This window comes from Prionailurus viverrinus, chromosome A2 (assembly GCF_022837055.1).
Source record: "Prionailurus viverrinus isolate Anna chromosome A2, UM_Priviv_1.0, whole genome shotgun sequence".
Classification (NCBI taxonomy): domain Eukaryota; kingdom Metazoa; phylum Chordata; class Mammalia; order Carnivora; family Felidae; genus Prionailurus; species Prionailurus viverrinus.
The window spans coordinates 3,254,423-3,275,318 of record NC_062562.1 but is presented as its reverse complement, the minus strand read 5'-3'; the positions used below and the strand labels follow the sequence as shown (position 1 = coordinate 3,275,318).

The 20,896-nt window shown below is 51.2% G+C and overlaps 1 protein-coding gene across 6 annotated transcripts in view; it reads left to right on the top strand.

Annotated features, from left to right (window-relative positions):
• Window positions 1-20,896, top strand: part of RANBP3 (RAN binding protein 3) — a 55,815-nt gene that overhangs the window by 5,484 nt on the left and 29,435 nt on the right. For 3 of the 6 annotated variants that reach the window (XM_047830286.1, XM_047830270.1, XM_047830278.1), the window contains exons 2-3: window positions 14,745-14,800; window positions 20,471-20,659. In XM_047830286.1, the coding sequence (XP_047686242.1) occupies window positions 14,745-14,800; window positions 20,471-20,659 (245 nt within the window). Of the gene's footprint in view, window positions 1-14,744; window positions 14,801-20,470; window positions 20,660-20,896 lie in introns of those variants that run through there. The other 3 variants (XM_047830315.1, XM_047830296.1, XM_047830305.1) reach the window with 2 other exon arrangements.

Below are 20,896 nucleotides of genomic sequence, written 5' to 3'. Positions count from 1 at the left end.
GATGTTGGTCAGCTTCTCTGATCGCCTCTCTCCCTCTCCTCCCTCCCCCAGACATGACAACCAGGAGTGTCTGCAGACATTGCCCAGTGTTCCCCGGAGAGGCAAAGTTGCCCTCAGTTGAGGAGCTCAGATGTAGCCTGACCAAATGTCACTCTAGAGATTTTCAAGGGTGGTTTGGCTTTTCTCAGTTTTCACCTTACTGGTTGACATAAAGCCTGACCCTTGAGAGAATGAGATGGCAGTGAATTTTTATGGTGGATCCAGAACTCCACAGATGGTTAGAATTCTCAATTCGCTCAACTCTCGCCGTCCCCTTCCCCTGCCCTAAACTTAACTTTTAGGCTAAGTGAAGTGGTATGCGACCTCAGAGGCTGTGGAATCTTTATAGACTTTGAAGACAATTTAAGTTTGGGCTCCGTTGTGTCGACAGAAAAGGTCGTAGTTCTGCAGAACTTTTGAACTCTGCGTGAACTGTGCATGGGATTGCCCAAGCAGTCCTCTTAACCCTCGCACGGTCGTTGGGCATCAGAGATAGTCAGGGCCTGGTGTGTGTTTATACTGTGGAGGAATTGGGGCGAGTGGAGGCAGCAGGAATGAAGTGAGTCTAGAGCAGACAAGTTCAGAATGGCATTTGGAAGAGTGACGTGTGGCAGTGGCAAAGGGGGCATTTCAGGCGCCAGTTGAATTCCGGCCTTGTTAGTGAGTTCGCGCACAGGGAACAGGCCAGGGTGGAGTGGGAGATGAGGACCATTTGGGGAGCGATGGGATGCATTTGGGGGATCTGAGACGGGCCTTTCTCTGGTTGGGAGAACCCTGAGAAGGCAGGCAGCAGAGGTGGCCGTGGTAGCTCTCCATGGTACTTGGAAGCAGTCCGGAGGCAGGTGGGTTTGCATCATTATCTGTTCAGGATCTAGTGGTGCTGGTGAAGGTGGCCGCAAGCAGCAGGAGTTCTTTTGTGTGGAGGGATTTGTTTTTGCCACCTATGCACCTTACCCTTCCAGGGACCCGTGGAGCCGTGTTCGGTATGACTTTGCACTACTTGGTAGGGCAGCAAATAGCATAGGGCCTTAGAAAAGCCCCCCGCGTGTCCACACTTTGCTTTGTCCTTGGCAGTCTCGGCATTCGGGGTGCTATTGCCTAGTACATGCCCTGAATCTTAACCCTGAGTGCACGTCACACTTGTTTAAGGAACCTGTTGAGGGAAATCAAAACTGACGCCTGGGCCGCCCCATCAGCGATGGTTGCAGGAGGTCCTGGGTGTCTGTAGTTTTACAAAGCTCCACAGATGTTTGATGATACGAAGCCAGAGTCAAAAACCACAGGCAGAAGTGGCAAACTTGCTTCAGGGGCAAGCAGACATGTTTAATTTGGCCCGTTTAAAGGTTTTTGTTTGTTTGTTTTTAATTAGGGACCAACGCTTAAGAATTCAGAGATTTCAGGGGGGGAAATGATCCAGGTTTCTGGTTTCTCTTGAAAAGCAGGAACCAGCCTCTTCCAGTGGTCCTGCACAGTAATGAGTGGCCAGGACTGAGGAGCAGCTGCCGCCCTTAAGATAGATTGTGTGCCCTCGGGGACACCGCAGTCCCCACCGAGTAGCCTGGGACCTGGCCCACCTCCTCCTTTTCCGGTGCCTGCCTGACCTTGGTTGGCATTTGGGTTTCAGCCCTATCGTACCACGTCTCAGACGCAGCTGTCTCTGCACGTTAGCATGGAACCTCAGCATAAAGCTTTTGACGGGTCTGTAATGAATTCAGGATTCACTGTCCTCAGAATGCTGGGACTCGGAGAACAGCATATGGCAGCGATTCTCCAAGATGGTCCAGAGGCCTCTTGGAGTCCCCAAGACCTTTTCAAGGGGACTGCAAGTTCAGAACGATTTTCATCACAGTGGTACAGCAACAGATGGACTGTAGAAGCAGGTAGGAGACTGGCTGTCTTCTCTTAAGCCAGACGTTAAAGAGATTTGTCAAAATGGAAAATAATGCCGCTTTTCTCACTAATTTTCTTTTATTTTAAAACTTATTTTTCATAAAAATACATTGTGTAGCTAAACCTTTACTGACTTACTACCTTAAATAAGTTAACGTTTCGGTATTTTCTTGGTTTTAATTTCTAACATGGCGAGTGTCAACAGCTGTAGCCAACATTTACAAAAGCTCTTGGAGATCCTCGATAATTTACAAGCCTGCAAAGCGGTCTCGAGACCAAGAAGCTTGAGCACTGCTGGCATGTGATCGTGGAGCCTGTAGTGAGATCGGCATGGGTTTCTCCCTCGTCTCTCCAGCCTGGGGCAGTTTTAACCCAGGACTGCCTGGCAGGCTCTGGTTGACTCCTCGTGGCACAATTGTTTGTGTCTTACCTCTGCCACTCACTTGCCCAGAATCTTGGGCAGCATATTTGACCTCTGTTCCTGCATCTGTAGAATGGGGATGATGCTCATCAAGCCTGAGGGTCATTGTTGAGGGAGAACGTGTGTCGGGTAATTGACCCACTGGCATGTGGAGATGTGCTGTCAGTTACTACCGGATGTTACTCTTCTGGTGGATGTCCAAGTAGAGCGAAAGCTGCCCTTGGATTATAGCCGTGTTTCTCCACTTCAGCATAATTGACATTGGGACTGGTGGGGACTGTCCTATGCATCGCAAGATGTTTAGCAGCATCTGTGGCCTTTATATGATGCCAGTGGCACCCCCTGCCCCCGGTCATGACAAGGAAAAACGTCTCCATACATTGCCAGATGTCCCCTTGGGCAGAATCGCCTGAGTTTTAAGAACCCCTGGGTTAGGGGAGTCCATTGAGTCCCAAGAAACTACATTACCCAATCATCTGACCTACTGGGTCCTAGGATGCTGCACACATTTAAATACAGAGTGTGGGGAGGGAGAGGAGAGGTGACTCACAAAAGCTAGGGACCACCCCAGTTTGTCCCGTCTGACCCACTGGGAACTTACTTTAGTGTATAATGCAAGTTAGGATCTAATGCAGTATTTTCAAAATAATTAATGCAAAGTTTTTCAACCTCAACACAGTTAGCATTTGGGGTTGGATTATTCTTTATGGTTTGGGGATCCTCCTGTGCGCTGTAGGATACTGATCAGCGTCCCTGGTCTCCACCCACTAGGTGCCATTAGCAGCTCCCCCACACTGTGATAACCAGAAGTATCTCCAGCCATCGCCTGCTGTCCCCAAGGGGCCCATCACCCATGGGTTACGAAATGAAATAAAACTATGCAGGAATAGATTGTTTGCCAACTGGAATTTAGGGCTCACCCTCCCAACCTTTTTCCATTGTGGCCTTTTGGCAGATGAGTGGGATCATGTACTTCATATCCCTGTTAAGGAGGAACCATGACCTTCATTCAGCACTGTCTCAAGTTCAATGTAAGGACCTTCAGAGATGCTCTGGGTTCGGGCCGTTCCATTTCACAGGGGCTGGGGCCAAAGGCCATGTAAGCAGGGAGAGTCAACTAGGACAGTGTGCCTCCTTCCATTCTTTGGCCTGGGATCCCACGGTCAACCATTTGTGGTGGGTCAGTAGCACTGACTTCATGGGCACGAGTTCTCCTCCGGAAGACTGGCCCATGTAGGGCACTATGCTTGGCTGTTCCTCTCAAAGAGAACTTGGTATTTGCAGAGATGGGAGTGGTTATTCCATGCACGTGTTTAGAAGGCAGGCCTTGCTCTGTGTAGTAAGTTTAAAATGCCTTTGCTGTAGTTGAACTCCCCCAGGTTTGCCACACAGAATTTCAGGAATTTGCTGACCCAGAAAATGGCTGTGTCACATTTGTAATAGCAGAGTGGGAATGGGGCACATGGTTTTTGCGAATTTGGCTTTCTCAGGTTGTGAGGACACGGACCACCCTTTACTCAGAGGCGAAAGGGTGTCTCGTGGTGTTGATGGCGGTAGCCCATGGGGATCTAAGAGTCCGGGGCCTGGATCAGTCATTATCAGCACCATTGGAGGGCCCCCCTGCTTGTGGGGTCTCATTGCCACAGGAGACAGGCTTGTTTTAGCTAACAGCGTCTGCCACTGAGTGAGCAAGACGTACTTTCACGGCCCCTTTACCATCCTCTGTCTTCCCACAGCTGAGGCACCAGCCAGCTCAGTCTCCACAGTCTTCCAGAGTACCCACTTTGCCCCGTCTCCAAGGCCACAGGACTAGCCCAGGTTGCTATTTGCCCCGCCACTTGTCACCTAGATGATTCCTGAAGGCTCCTCACTGGTCCCCTCTTTTGTGCTTGCCTCCATGAGACCTGTCCTCCTCACCACCCCCAGGGAGATGTTCCCCAGCATTTTATTACCAAACCTTTCTCACACACAAAAATAGGAAGAATTGTGTGAGGACCACTGCCAGCGAGATCCTTTAAAAATACAAACCAGGTCAGGGCGCCTGGGTCGATCAGTAAGTTAAGCATCTGACTCTTGATTTTTGCCCATGTCATGGTCTCAGGATTCATGAGATCGAGCCCCGTGTCGGGCTCTGCGCTGACAACCTGGAGCCTGCTTGGGATTCTCTCTCTCCCTCTCTCTGCTCCTCCCTCCTTCTGTCTCAGAATAAATAAATGAACTTAAAAAAAATAAATAAATACAGGGGAGCCTGGGTGGCTCAGTTGTTAAGTGTCAGACTTCGGCTCAGGTCATGATCTCACGGTTTGTGGGTTCGAGCCCCGTGTCAGGCTCTGTGCTGACACCTCGGAGCCTGGAGCCTGCTTCGGATTCTGTGTCTCCCTCTCTCTCTGTTCCTCCCCCACTCACTCTCTGTCTCTCTCTATATAAATAAACAAACATTTAAATAAATAAATACAAATATGAACCAGATTAAACTCCCGTCCTTGGTCTCCTCCTCTGGCCTCCCTTTAAACTGGATAAATCCAGACTCCTCACCATGGACCCCAACACCACCTACTATGTTTTTTCTAACTCTTCAGCCACATTAGCCTCTAAATTCTTTCTGTCCTTAGGACTCTCGTACCTGGGATGCCCTCTGCACAACACACTCTGCCTTCACCTGCCTTACTCCTTTAATGTCTGAGGTTCAAATGACACCTTAGGGAGGCCATACCCAACCATTCCCCCTACAGTACCCTTCTCCCGGTACTCTTTCCCACCACCCTGTCTTATCTTCCTTATAGCACCTCTTGTCTACCGTTCATCCTGTCTCCAGTGCCAGACATGGTGTCTGGCACATGGTAGAGGCTCAGTAAATCGTGTGGCTGCAAGCGGGGTTTAACTGGCTAGCCTTCCTTCAGGTCAGGGCTTGAGGGATTCTGAACAACTGAGCATTTGAGTTGTCCCGGAATGTGGGCGGCTTTAGACGGGGCCACTTTTTGAGGCGTGCATCACTGTTGGGGACCTGGGGGTTGGATCCAGTCCTTGAATCCAAGACCCGTGCTTTAAGGTGGCATCAATGTGCTTGCAGTTTTCTGGGTATAATTATAATAATGATAGTAATGCCGAGGTGGAATCCCCGCTGTGTGCCAGCCACTCCGGAAACACTTTGTGTGCATAATTCCATTTAACCCTCCCTGGGACTGCCTGGGGGATGGCACCATCCCTGTTAGGCGGCCAGGGAACCGGGAAGGTAAGTTGCAGTGCCCAGGATCCCAGCCACAAGTGGTTGAGGCCAGTTTGAATGCACACAAAAATCAGAGCCCGCATTTCATCAGTTTTGGTCTGCTGCCTCAGCAGAAGTTCTGTAGTCCTTAGGTTTCCTTCCTGTGGGGGTGGTTTCCGTGGTCTTTCCTGGAACTTTCCCCCAGCCTTCGGCCACTTTTGTTTCACCTCAGCTCTGCCTCTGTCACGCCACCTAGCGGCAGAGTTAGAAACGTGTGGCAAAACTGGCTCCCTGAATTCCGTTCTTTTGGTGAAGTTGCTGACTTTGTATGATTTATTTAATAAGTGTATGGGGTTTCTCTTGGATTCAAGGCGCAGAGGTGCCCGAAGCACAGGTTCTGTCACAGCCACTTACAGTCTGGGCGACTGGGGCGGAGAGGGAGGGACAGAAGGGCTCGACTGCAGGGCCGTGTAGGAGGCGGCAGAGTGAGGCTTGGCCCCTGGGCTTGGCCTCAGGGGACCCGAGGCATCCAGCTGGGAAGTCAGACTCAGGGTTCTGGTCCCAGCTCTGCCACTTACCAGCTTTGTGACTTCGAGCAAAGCACGATCTGTCTGAGGCGTCTCAGTCTTATCTCATGATTTGCAGATCAGAGATGATAAACAGTGTGGACATCACAGGAATGTGATGACATTAAATGAAATGAGACTGGGTGTGTGAAGCACCTGCTGCTGGGTCTAGTAGAGGCCTTTCAGCAAACGTGGGTTGCGTGTTGCTCACACTGTTGTTTGAAGTATGGGGACACAGCAGCGTCCCCAGCATAGATTACGGCATTGAAAAGTGGCTTGGATTTCAGTAGGTAAAGATAATGGCAGGATGAAGAGAGCATTCCAGAAAGAAGTGCGTAAAATAAAAGATAGCGTCATCTCCAAAACTATGCCCTGTATGATCTCCCTGAAGCCAGCTGGGAGTTGCTTGGGGAAGAACATATTCTAGTACTGAAGAAGGAATTAAGGGGCCCCCCACCCTCTCCTAGTTGGACTGGGTGGCCACTGAGCATTTGGGACACCAAGATCAAGAGAGGCATCACCTAGCAACAGCATGTTTGAGATTATCTATTCTTCACCAGAGAATTAGTTTGCGAATAGAGTCGACACATCAGTGACAAATTCACCTTTATGTTGCTGCACTGAACTGTTTATAATAATTCCTGAGCAAAGAAATAACTTGAAGGGTTGAGATAGAAAGTGTTGTAGGATTAAAGCAGTTGTCACGTCTTAACAGACTGTTATTTGTGTTGCCAAGATGCTTTCCATATTTTTTGCACAGATAAGAAGATTAAGACACATCAGCCCAGGATTAAAGCTCATTTTACACAAGTACCTTGCTGACATTTTGGTCAAGAATTCCAAGTGGCTTTCCAGATGGGGGCCGTTTCCTGGCAGGTGTTTGAGTCATCATTTAGGAGGGGAATAAACAGAACAGGCAAAGATATTCCAGATTCCCTTCTCTGTGTTTTCCTGGGCCTACATATTTTCTTCTGTTTAGTTTAACAGACAGTCCTGAGAGACAAAGGTTGGAGGCAGCCACTGGGGGTGTCAAAGCTTGTTGGGAGGGCGGGCCTGCTGGTAGTGTCTGTGTACTTTACTTCTTGCACAGCGTGGAGAGAATGGGTTTTCGGCTTAGATTCTGAATATGTTCTGCAGGGCATCGTGTGGTTGACACTGGAAAGATGAAGTCAGTGCACCTTGTCTCACTGTAGAGCGTCCACACCTGGGACTGTGCCTTCATTCTGTCCTTGGCCATCCTAGGGATCTGCTGTTGGCCTAACAGCACCCTTGTCTGAGGCAGATGGTCACCCCCAAACTCATCACGCGCACCGTCTGGTTTCCTTTGTGCTTTTCTGGAATGTTAACTGACATCTGCTTTCTTCCTGATGTTATTACTTCTCAGAAGAAAAGAGTGTCCACATCTTAAGCTCTAAGGCCCAGCCAAGCGGAAAATATGGAAGGATGCAAACTGAAGTAGTAACTTCCCCCTTTGGCCCTGGTACCTGGCTGGCAGTGTAGCTCAGATGCAGTTGGAGACCTGGCGGCACCTTGGGTCACTCAAGCCTCTGAGTCTCCATTTTCTCTTCTGTAAAATAAAGACCTTTGTGTGACCTCCCTCCAGAAGTGGTTGCAAAGATTCAGGGAGGTGAGGCATATCAAGCATGGAGTGCCTGCCCAGCCCATAAATACGCCCCCTCTGAGTGCTCACCCACGTATGAAACCATCCCCGGGTTTTGGGAAACCCCAACTAGGAATGTCCTTGCTGTGAATCACATGACACAGGCTGGGAGAAGTCTAAAGATGGGATCCCAATCCCAGGACCTCTGTTACCCACAGGTGGAGAAGCATTCTCTTCTGTCACGGAGCCACCTCTGGGGTCCAGGCCAGCTCCGTGCTCTCCTTCCCACGCTTGCAGCCGGTGGCAGGGACTCCACCTCCTTTCCTCACATCTGGGCAGTTGCCGTCACCTGCTTGCCCCCCAAAGGGTTCTTCTTCCTTCTTACACTGGCTTCCATGCAAAACATTCTTGCTGCACCCCTTTCCTTCTTGCATTCTTGCTGCCGCTGAGATAGGTACATATGTCATTTTCTCTTTAGGGTTTTGCCACCGGTCAGCTTCTGGACAGAAAAGACAAAGTAAAACCCTGAGTCCTGGTCCCTGGCCTACTTATAGGGGCGGTACCAGGAAGCCCAGTGTTTTAATTCTCTCAAGTATGGGACTTGTTTAAAACTCTCTCATTGTGAGCCTCTTTACCACTGTTTGAGGAGGTATTCTATGGGCCCTCTCCCTGACACAGATATCATACACCAAATTATGGACGTGACTTTTGGGTAAGGCTTTTAGGACTTCCTTCACCTGCACCCAAGGCATCTAAGGACTTTCTCTATGAGCCGGGGCCCCAGCTCAGTTCTGCCCTAGGAGAAGGGCCTGCCTTCTTGAAGGTACACCCCCCCCCCCCCCCCCCACCGAACCTTTTACCCAGAGAGTTGTGCTCCCTGTAGGGAGAGTGGTCTGTGGTCCCTTGGGTCGGGAGGGAGCCTGCATGTCAGAGACCCCCGCCTTCTTTCTCTGGAGCCATCTTTAACTCGTGTCTTCAAGAAAGGAACTGCCTGAATGATTGGTGCTTACCTTCCAGGAGCTTTTACACTAGACCTCGCAGATGTAGATGTGCAAACCTGGGATCCGGTGGAAGCAGGGGGCGCACTGTGCTCCTGTGGCCCTGGGCCGGGGTGGTCTGTTTTCTGTCTGTCCTTGAGGGTCGGGAGTCAGCTGGCATGTTGCAGGCATTAGTAAAGTAGCAGGCACAGAGCAGACACCACCTTGACCTTTGAGTTCTCCCGGCGCTCCTCGCTTTCTGCTGCCCTCCTCATCCCCGTTCCTGGCCACCTGGCTAGATGCTGCTGTCCTTCTGCTTGGGTGGCACAGCCCTCTGGAAACCTTCCCGGATCCACTCCTTTTCCACACCCTCACCGGGTTGGATGCCCCTGCTCTGCACTCGAGTCACTTTTGTGCTTCTTCTGTGTTGCAACATTCAACTGAAGTCTAACGTCAGCTCCTGGCAGGCAGGGGACACATCTCTCCTTGTCACCACCACACCCTGGAGGCCAGCATGAGGCCTGGCGCCCAGTGGGCACTCGGGTGTGTGGAGTTGCCGAATGAATATTATGATTGAAGCTATGAATGTAGCGAGGTGTGCAGCAGGCGGAGTGGATCCCAGGCTCTGCTGGGTGGCGTAGAGTGTCCTGTCAGGGCTGTGTCAGCGATGCCCCTGGGAGCAGCACCGGCCTGAAGACGGGTTGGGGGGGGTGTGTGGAGAAGTCCCAGACATCTGGCAGAGGTTTGAAACAAGAACTCTGCAGCCTTTCTGTGACTGGGCTTGCCTGTCCGTGTTGTCACCATGACTGCAAAGACCAGATCCAGGACGGCCCCCGTCCTCAGGGATCACAGCTGGGCAGTCCCATTTTGCATCTGTGCCTCACAGTTGGGTGGAGGGTGGCACGGGACGCAGGACCAGAGGGAGAGCAGGTCCTGTGGGCCCGATGTCCCGGGGGTTCACTCCTTTCTGCTTCTGGCCAGTGCCCCCGACCCTGCTGTTTGCTGGGGATTGGGAGGTTGGGAGATGTTTCCTGCCCCGGGGCCTGATCAGCATCTGGGATCACAGTTGGGCTCAGGCTAGGTGCCGCCTGGACTGCGTGAGCCGGGCAGGAGCGTGTGGAGGAGGGTTTGGACGTGGCAGCAGCCACCGTGGACTTGGCACGCAGTGCCGTTGAGAGCTTCACGGAGGCCAGAGCACCTCCCACATTCCCAGCCGGTGGAGCCCACTGTAGTGGGAGCCGCTCGGGGGCTCCGAATCGCACCCCACTTCACACACCAGTGTTGGCCACGGTCATCCACAGGATACAGTTCTCACGCCTCACATCGGGGAGGGGATGAGGAAAGGGGTTCCCTGGTCATACAACTTTGGGAAACATTTGGTTAAGCAGGTTTCTTTACTGTTGATTTTCTTAACCCTTGCTGTGCTGATGTGTTGAGCCAATGCCCCAGGAGAGCTCCTTCTTTCCAAACTCCTTCAATCCGAGAGCATTTTACAGGAACAAAACAGAACACCTGGTTGACAGAATCTGGATCAAATTGTTGGCATTTGATTAACATTTTCATATTTTCGGTCTTCATGGTGGCCCGGGTATGTCTAGAAATCTCTGGTGGTGTTTTTCCCTTTGCTTGTGACCGGCCGGGCTGGGAATTCAAGCAAAAGTCACAGAAACCTCATTGCTCTGTCCCCTGTTCATTCCCCAAACTTGGGTTTCAGCTGGCTGAGTGAAGTCTGCTTGTCCAGTGACATAACCAGAGGCAGTTTGATGGGAGCCAGTTAAGAAAAGTCTGTGGCTGCTGTGGTGAGTGTGGGGCGCTCCTCCTTGGAATGGGGTGCATCTGAGTTGTCCTTTTGTAACGTCACTAATTTGCAGACTTAATGGACGTCGGCCCTCCTGGAGCCCAGTGGAAATGAAATCTGTGTGACTCTGGTGCTTTGTGTTTTTGGTGGAGAACTGACGGAAGTTTGTGGCCACATTTTGGTTAGTGTAGTGGTTGGGTTTGTCACAGTCACCAAACCATCCATCAGTGGGGGTCCCAGAGGGCCCTGACCTCACCGGTCACCATCCTAGTGACATTTCATTCCCTCGAACCTCGTGTTGAGCCTCTACTACGTGTGTGGCTCTGAAGGCACAGCGGTGAACCCAACAGAGCCCCCCCCCCCCCCGTTCTTCTAGAGCTGCCAAGGGCGGGGGGTAGATGTTGGGGGGGTGCAGCGAACAAATTACCCCCCACAAGCTCCAGGCCACGAATACAAACACACCCATCCCTTTTCATCAGGTGTTTTACCCTGAGGTTTTCTGCTCCTGACTTCCTGTTCCCCATTGTTCCTGTAGAGCCTTGCACAGCTTAAGGGGTCAATAAATACTGACGTGATTACATAGCAGCTAGTGTTACACGTGTGAAAAAGTGCAGAGGGGATTCAGTTCAAATATTTATCGGCTGCTGCTTCGTAGTGTGCACTGGCTGATGAGCCGGGGATGCTGCATCCGTGGTCTCTCCGCCTCCCTGACGGGCAGCCTCAGTGTGACCTGTGGTGGGTGTAGGCCGAAAGCATGCCCAGGCGCACAGGGGGCGGGAATGTAGCTCAAACTCGGAGCTTGCAAAGGGATACGGTGCCTGTGCCCGAATGAGTGTAGGCCACGGAAGAGACGAGAATGTGCTCCAAGCAGACGTCCAGAGCGTGACAGACCACAGGCCGTGCAAGGGGTGGACAGACGCAGCAGGCCGGGCAGTGCCGGGGTAGTGGTCAGGTGGGGGCCGCCTGTGGGGGGGGGGGGGGGACTCCGCCCCGTCTGGGAGGGCGGTGCTGCTTTAAGTGTGCGTGTCACACCAGGGCTTCTGGCTGCCGTGCGGACACTGGACTTCAGGGAGTGGGAGCGGAGGTGGGAAAACAGCAACAGGCTCTTAGCTACCATAGTGATGGCCTGCCGTGGGAGTGGAGGACCCGGGCCGGGATCTGGTGAGGGAGTATCTGCCGGGGTTGCAGTTCTTCAGGAGGCCGCTTCCACAGCTTGGCCCCCGTGGCTCCTCTGTTGCCTCCCTCCGACCCCAGCTGAGCAGCGTGCCCGGTTGTGGTGCAGAGTTGTTCTTATCACACGGGACCTCTCCCTGCTCGTGCCTTGACCTGCCCTGTGGCTTTGTCCTGTCCCAGGGGCCCAGAGGCAGCCCACTCTCCCTCGTTTGCCCAAATCACTGCAGCCCCTTCTGGGTGCCGACATAATTCCCAGCACCAGAAAGCTCTTCGTCTGCCATCCAGTTGGTTCTCTGTCTGTTCTAGTCCTTCCTCAGTGGCCTTCCATCCATTTTCTCCAGCACCCCCTTACCTTTACTTCTCCCTCCATCCAGTATTTGTTGATGCCAAGTATTGATCTCAGACCACGAGTCAGCAAGCGGAACGAGGCGGTCTCCGATCTCATGGAGTTGATGTCTTAGTAGGGGAGATAGAGCATAACCCGTAAATACTTAGTGTACCTGGTGGTCATATGTCCTGAGAGAGAGAGAAAGAAAGAGAATCTGTGCTTCACCGAGAGGCCGCGCAAGGTTTCTTGTACAGAGTGGTGCGTGTGTTTAGTTAAGTCTGCGGTGGCTACGCCTTTCCTCTCAAGCTGGAGGCTGTCAGAGAAAGGGACAGAAACTAAGCTCAGACTGGCTTAAGCAAAAATCAGCATTTGTTGGCTTAACTGAAAAGTCCAGTGGAGGTGCGGTTAGCTCTGGGCTGGGCTGGACCCACGGCTTCCACCAGTTTCTCCAGGATTCAGTTTCCTCCTCCATCTCCAGCTCTGCTTCCCACTGGATTGACTCCGGTCCAAGGTCCCTTTTGGTGACGTGACACTGCTCACAACCCCAGGGTTACCTTCTACCAGCTCTGCAGTCCCAGTAGAGACAGAGCACCCCTTCACCAGCTCCAACAAAAGTCCTAGACCCAAGTCATTGGCCTGGGCTTATTTACATGTTGTGTTCCCTGGGGGAACGTCCTCAGACCTAGAACCCAGGGACGAGGGAGGGGTGGTTCCCCAAAGAAATGGGGAGGGGTTGGAGGGATGCAGGGCCGGCGCACACTCACAACTCCCTCCAGTGTGCCTTAGCTCCTTGCAGCGGCTGGGAGTCTAAGGCATAAGTGAGGTCCAGGCCTGGATCTGCAGCCCTGGATGCTGGGCTTGTGGGGTAAAGGGCAGGGCCCAAAGATCTCTGGGGACCCCCATAGTAGAAATAGTGTGGATAAGCTGCTGCTGTCCCAGGGCCCCTCCACCCCTCCGTCGCTGGCATTTATTGTCTGGCATAGGCACATTCGATCATTCATTCACGTGGGTTTGTCAAGCAGCACCAACCCCTGTGCCAGGGACATGGCTGCTTAGAGAATCGTGGAAGCTTCGTAGGCGACCCTTCTGTCCCCCAGCCGCCTCCCTTGCACTTTGGTCTCATCCATGTCATCCACCCCAGTGTTCGTCGTGGGTTGTGTGTGGTGAGGACTGTCACAGTGGATCAGACTCAGGGACTCAGGTGCTGCGTGGAGCACAGTGGAGGGAATGGCCACCATCAGTGGGCTGTTGCCCCCAAGTCAAGACCAGTGTCTGTTCTACTTCTCCAAAGAGTGAAAATTTGGGGGGCTGGGAGTGGGCCAGTGTCCTTTTGATCGTCTCAGTCTTGTCCCTTTTTCTCCTCCCACCTCCTCCCCTCCCCATCTTTAGCGTGGGTGATCGCCATTCCCTCCTGATGAGTAGTGTCTGTATAGCCTCCTCCCCACACTGTTCTTTGAACCTGAACCCAACTCCTTTTACAGCACTTTCCCGAATCTTTAGCACAGAGATCATCTGCCCCTGGGGCTCCCCGTCACTTTACAAGCCCCTCTGGCCTCTTCTCTTTGGACTTCAGCATAGCCACTTCTTCTCAGGAAAGTTCTCCTGACTCTCTAGACCAGCCGCTATGACCAGCTCCCCACACTCCCCACACGACTGCGCTCTCGAACCAGAGGTTGTGTCCCCTCCCACCTGGCGGTCCTACTGGGTAAAGCTGGTGTAAGTGAAGGTTTTCTGTTATCCTGGCTTCCCAGGACCGAGGGCTCCACAAACAGCAGGGCTGTGCGGTGCTCCCCATATTCATGATCCCCCTCGCTTCCCATCCATTGTCTGCTCTCGAGGCTTTGAATGCTGACGAGGGCCCTGGGTGCACCCAGAGCCACCATACCCAACCCCCAGGCAATGAGGCAGGCAGCATCCGGGCCTGCCCCCACGGGTGAACGTAGTCCTCACCCACAGTCCCCGCTGCCATCCACGCAGGCACGAGTGGCAAAGGGCTGTAGATTCAGCTGCCCCTGGGTAAGAGAGAAATGGTGTTGCCTGAGAACAATAGATCTCATCATGTGTCTGAACATTTCAAAGGGTGTCTTCCTTCCACAACAGCTGTGCAAGATGGACTCAGAATTTTCGCAGCTCCTTAAATCCTTTTTTTATTTTAATGGGCAGTCACTTAGAGATCCAGGTGGAATGTCAGGTGATTCAACCAGGGTAAGCTCTCCAAAGAGCATGAGCTGTGTGGATAGAGGTTGCAGTCTGGCTATCCCCCGGCCCCCGCTGGCCTATAAATTAAAAAAAAAAAAAAAAAAGATAAACCTAAACTAGTCTTCAGCATTTGAAATTCAGGAGATGCCACGTAAAGGTCTGACATCTCTGTGCCACAGTTTGCAAGGCCACGGTTGATGGCGCAGAACGGCATTGCCTTGGATACCCTGCAGCGTGCCGCCCTCCCCACCACTCTCTGTCCATCACTGGCGTGGCTGTTCTAAGAGAGTCTTGCAACCTTTTTCTTGATGTATAACATGCACCAGAAAAGTGCACACACCCTAACATTAAGTGTCAGATGTTCACAAACAACACGCCCCCATGGCTACTTTAAGAAACCATTTTCTAAGTGATTTTTGACGTTCTTTGGAGTTACTAGTTTTATATCGGGTTTGGTTTTTGCTTTTAACTTATTACAAACAAATGTAGCTTTGTTTACTGTACGAATATAGTGTTGGGGGGAAAACAACCAATTTTTCTTTTTGCAGAAAAACCTGCCATTGCTCCGCCCGTCTTTGTGTTTCAGAAGGATAAAGGACAAAAGGTAAGGGGCCGGTATGTTCTCTCGTCACATGATTACTCTGATCTGTTTTCTTCCAGAGGTCTCTCCCAGGTCACAAGGCCAAGGGTACTTCTCTTTTAAGCCTTCACTTTGAGCTTGAAAGGAAAAGGTCCTGTGGCTTTAAGTTATCCTGGTGAGAGGTTAAGACGGGCGTGTGTGGAAAGGGTTCAGAAGCCTCGCTATGAACGGTGGTAGGAAGCTGCTTTCTAATTCTTAATGGTTCATTTTAGAAATGCCTCTGTACATTAGGAAGAGTAGGAGAGAAAAGGCAGAAGGAAGGGGGAGGGGGAGGGAAGGAGGAAGGAAGGAGAGAGAGTAATGGTGGTTAAAGGGGAAGACAGGACCTTTAAAGATTTCAGGGAGATATTTTGGCCCCCAACCAACTTGGCAGAAATGCATTTAGAATAATTATCTATTACTTGGCTTGTATTATGTATTTACCATCCATCTTTGTTATTTGTTGCTTCTTGCTCTTGGATTTCAAATGTCTCGGTTGCACCGATGTTGGGAATACCTTACCTAACTCCTAGCAATGAGCTAGCAGTTCGTTAAAGGCCTGATTGGTGCCATGGTAGCATTCTGATGTCGCATGCTGCCGTTTACCCAGAAGTCATTGATTTTATGTCTGTCCCTAACCAATCAGTGTGGAAGGTTGGGGTTGTGTCCAGGGTAGTTGATGTTCTGTGGTGATGCTTCCCAAGCTTATAGGAGGACTCTACTTGGCCAAAAAAATGGTTGATCCCTTCTACCCCACCCCTCACCCCCAGGACAGCAGGTATAATTTAATACCCTTTGCAAGATTTCAGAGTGACCAAAGTGCTAGATTTGGTGTGTTTTGACATCTGTTTGTATCTTTATTTTCTTTTCTTCTTTTTTTTTGTTTTTCTTCTTAAGAGAGCGCAAAGTACACACGAGGGAGGGGCAGAGGCAGAGAAAGAATCCCTAGCTGGTTTCACGACACAGGGCTCGATCTCAAAACTGTGAGATCATGACCTGAGCCGAAATCAAGAGTCGGATGCCCAACTGACTGAGCCACCCAGGTGCCCCAAATCCATTTACATCCTGTTGATAAGAACAGATCCGTTCAAAAGCTCTCCTTTTGGAGACTTGTGATCCACGGGCGAGGTGTCTGGTAGATGCCCGGTCCTCCGGCGGCGTGGCCAGCCCTGAAGTCCGGGACCGCTGGTCTGGCGATTTGGGACTCCTCACAGCCCAGCTACTGCTCCTAGACCCTGTCCCTCGGTCTGAGAAGAGAGGCCAGACTTCTGTGTGGCCCAAGTTTTCCTGGACCTTGTTCAAGTACGGTGCCAGGAAGAGAGCGTGTGTGCGCGCAGGGGGGGCAGGAGGGAGAAGTGGCTGTCTTAAACCCACGAACACACACACATACCCTTGCAGGGTACCTTCTTGTGAGCCGGGGCTCACGTGCTAGTCTTGCTCTCATGTTAAACTTTCCCATTGTTCGTTCTTTTGCTAAAGAGAGAATGACAGCACCCAAGGAAACATTCTTCCTGCTTTGTCTCAGTTTTCCAGGTGCTGTTTTCAAGACACATCAGCCTCTGGGGTCTCCTCTCCCCTGGGCCTTGACTAGTACATGTAGCTTAATTACAAGTATCTCTGTCATTGGTCTTTTGGAGGTTCGCTCACAGAGAAGGGGCTGGTGCGCTTTTGCTAACTCTTAGAAATGCGTGTGTTCAGTTTCTGTTGTAGATGTGAAAGTTGCTTCTCTCAGGCTTTCTGTAAAACGAGGATCTTTTAGGATTTTGAATGTTTTTATGATCTTTTGAACCACTTTGAAACGGGTCAGCAAACTAAGGCCTGCCACCACCGCCTGTTTTTGTAAATAAAGTTTTATTGGCACACAGCCATGCCCACCCTGTTCCCAGTAGCCGAGGCTGCTTTCCAGCTGTGACAGCAGAGTGAGGTAATTTGGGCAGAGACATATGGCCCACAAAGTCCAAAATACTTAGTAGCTGACCCTTTACAGAAAAAATTGGCCAACCCCAGATTTAAATTTAGGAATTAATACTTTCAACCCGAAGACTTGGACAACCAGCAGGAAGAAACACTAAAATGTACCATTTGTTCGGCCAAATTTAGAATGTTTTTTAAATCTCTGACTCCCATTTCAATACCGTTTTCACGGTTGAAGTGCTTCTTGCCTGCAGCCTTGTGGTTCAGAGGCTGTAACTTCCATGTATTACCTCCAGCAGGTTGGGGTGAGGCTGAATCAGAAGAGTAGCTAGGAAACTGCTCAGCATCATGTTAAAAATGTGCAAATGTAGTTCTTATCAAAACATTGACTCCGAGCCAACTCTAAATGGGCTTCTAAAAATAACTGATCTCCGGTTCCTCAGAGTTCAGCCCTCCACTTCTGCCGGGCCTGCGGGACCAGATCCCGGGCGGGACGCGGGAAGTCTCTGCGTGTTTGTGAAGGAGGACCTTCTGTGACCGTCCATGAGGGCAGCTGTCTGAGCTGTTGGGTGGGTAGTGGCCAGGTGAAGGTGGAATCTTCCTTTCTTTCTCTGCTGCTTATGACGGCTCAGAAGCGAGGCAGCGCTGCAGGGAGCAGCCGTGGCACTTCTGACAGAGACGAGGGTTCGAGCCTCATTCAGTTCCCATCTCCCTGGCCCAGGTTCCAGCCCGTCCGCTTCTCACGTTGCAGAAGCAGAGCTGGGAACGGGCCGCACAGGCTGCTCCCGCTTTGGTTTCTCCTCTCCTGTCCAACTTTGTATTTTGAAAATATTCAGTCCTCAGAAAAGTTAGAAGACTGAGACTGCAGACGCCGGGATGTCCTTCACCTGGCTTCACCTGGCCTCAGCACGGACATCTTTGTCTTAAATGCTGGAAGCACTCGACTATAGGTGGTGCCCACTGATGCTTCTCCCCTAAATCCTTCTGCAGGTGCCTCCTGGGAATAGGGCGGCCCTCTCCATGGCCCCAGTGCTATTGTCACTCCTAAGAAAGTGATGCTTATTTTAGAAATATCCTTCAATGTGTAGGCCATATTTATGTTGTCCTAATCGTCAGCAAAATGTCCCTTACGACTATTTCTGGAGCCCTTTCTTGACCCACAAAGACCAGGAAGTCCCACTGTCAAATGTCGGACCACTGACTTACCTTTCAGTAAACTGTCTCTAAACCACCCAGCGGGCTGCCCTTCAAAGAACTTGTGTCTCCCCTCCCCCTGCCAAGGAGAACACTCCACAGGCCCAACTATTATCTGAACCATGATTGAGGCAAAAGATTTGAAATCAAAAAGAGAAAAAATGAAGCTGTTAGCCCGGGCGGGGTTTTTGGTTTTGTTCAGTAGCAAAGCCATGTGGCGTCTTTTAACCACGGTCCAAGTTGCATTAACAGCAGGCTACAAATTGGTGGCGGTGGCCTGCCAGTGGTGGCATCTCTTAGTGTCAGCACAGGTTGTCAGATCCCCCTGTTGTTCCCTGTTAGAGAAAGCAGTTGACAGTTTGAACTCCAGCCCTAACGCCGAAAATCCAGTTGGACCCAGACCCAGAGCCCAGTCGACAGCCCGGAATCGTCCTTCCTTCCTTCCATGCTCTCATGCTTCCTCAAGAGGGCGCTCCTCGTGAGCGGCTTGCCTTCACGTATTTCTGTTTCTTAACTGCCTTGAGTGGAGACCCGTTTGTTTTTTTCTTCCTTTTGATGTAAAGAGATTTTCGAAACTCCTTAGGAGTGTGTTTCATTGACTGTGACGACTGATGTTTCTTTCAGACACTTTGTCTTCCGAGTGTATTACTCTGCAGGGGTGAGGCTTTGTGGGGGTTGCACTTGGCCGATGGGGTAACGTCTGCTTGGTGGAAAGACAAAGCAGTTGCAGAGATGCGGATGGGCAGGAAGGAAGGGGTCACTGAATGCTGCCACAGTATCTTTAGGCCCAGTTTCAAAGCTTACTGCTGATTAACAAGCCTATCCTGTGTGCGCGCGTGTGTGTTTTGGTTTTTGTCAGCCATGTATATTTCAGGATGATGTCAAAGGCTCCCAAAATCTTGATGCCAGAGTTTCACAAATATGTTGAAAAACTACAGGCCCTGTCTTGGTTCTCTAGAGCTCCCTTTTCCTGTCCAACAAAAACACTCAGACCCAAGTAGAAAACGCTGGAATGGCATATGTGTTTCTTTTTGGTCCTCCAGTTTAGCCGTCATTTCAAGTTCAATGCCATGAGAGCATTTGAACATTCGTGCTTTAAAAGCAGGGGTTAAAAAAAAAAAAAAAAAAAAACCCAAGTGGTTCTAATTAGAGATAGGCCATTGTCCACAGAGCTTATGGCTTAATGTTCTCTTAGCGGGTGTTTAATCTCCAGCCGTAAAGTAGCAGCCAACTGGTGCATGGGCCAACCTCTGTGTGTTGAGTGGGTTTGAGGGACAGCTTGAGAAGGAAGGCTTTCGTGTCTGTGCTTCTCCCCTTTATAGGGAGAATCGATTTTGCTGACTTGTTCAGTGTATGAATGAGCTCACATTTTGTTGCTTTTGCTTTCCTCAGAATGTTCAAAAGTTCTCTCAAGTCGTCTTTATAGAGTTCCTTTGATCCAACAGACTGGCATTTTAAGGAATAGCCCCCAAGCCCTATCTAAAGAGGTTTTAGTCACTTCACACTCCGAAGAAGAGTGGCCAGGTCTGTGGAAGGACAAGGTAGCCACTCAGTTCACAGAGCGAGAGAAGTGACTCCATGTTGTGAACGATGCCAAGCGGGAGATTTGGGGACCAGAGCCCATCTGTTGCAGGACACCGGCTTTGTAACCCATTCCTCAAGAGCTCCCATTCATCCCAGAACTCCCGGTCCCTGGGAGCCCCTCCAGAATCCCAGGAACCACCTCGTAGGAAGCCAAGGGTGTTGTACCTTCAAGAACAAAAATTTCTAGAACCAGCTTTCTCTTACCCTGGCTGTTTTCTAAATACACCCTTGCCAAGGTATTTGGGGTGAACGTGGGAAAATCCTAGGCCAAGGGTCTCCCTCCTCCAGCTGAACTCCCACCCATCTGATAGAAAGCCAGCTCTCTGTGTCTCTGGCAGCTGGCCTGGTCACCCCGCATCTGCACTCACTGAGGCGAGAAAGCGTTCCCTTTATCTCAGGTTTAAGCAGAACGAATTGAAAGGTGCTAGAAGCCCTGTAAACCGTGTACACTCCGTTTTGTAGGCTATTCCAGGCCTGCCTCCCCTCCCCCACTTTTTTTAACGGACAGAAATGGTGCTGAGGGCCAACTTCCCTCCTCAGTGTCCTTGCAGAGATGGGTCATCAACCCCTAGAGACAAATGGACATAATCGCCCCTGTTCCCCTCCGGTAGAGGCCCTGCCCCCATCTTGGTCTCCAGGAGCGTCGTTCCTCGCTCACAGCCCATAAGCACAGTAGCTCCAGGCTGCAGGTTGTGGAAATGGGGTCCCAGGCCTCCTGCACACCTCAAAGCTCCCTGCAAAGTTAAACAGCAGCCAAGTCCGCACTCATTTTCCATTCTTTCATTCTGGAGGGCCAGTTTCGTCGGGCAAAACACAACAGCATGTGCCAGGCTTCTTGTGTCATCCTCCCAGGCAGGGGCTGCTGAAGTCTGAACGTCTCTAGCCCTTCGATCCCCGCCCACCCCTTGCCCTGTGTTGCAGCCTTTGTTTACATTGAAGGAAAATTGTCTTTTTTGCTCCCAGTCCTCTGCAGAGCAAAAAGACTTGTCGGATTCGGGAGAGGAGCCTCGGGGGGAGGCTGAGGCCCCCCACCATGGCACGGGTCACCCCGAGTCAGCTGGTGAGCATGCCCTAGAGCCTCCTGCCCCCGCTAGCGCTTCAGCCAGCACTCCTGAAGCCCAGCTTCTTCCTTTCCCGCGAGAACTGGCAGGGGTAAGTCCACCTCCACCCAGCACTCCACGGCCTGGGGGTCCCAACCCAGACCGGCCCCTTTCCCTTTGGGCTCCTCAGGTCAGACCCTAGACCGCAAGCAGCCGATCATAACTGAAAAGATGATCATGATCTCTGCAGCACCCTTTAATTCTTGCTGCCAGAAAGTCAGGGAAGATTGAGTCCCCTTTTTCATTGAGACTTTCTAAACGGGGGAATTTATATACACCCCTAGCAAGA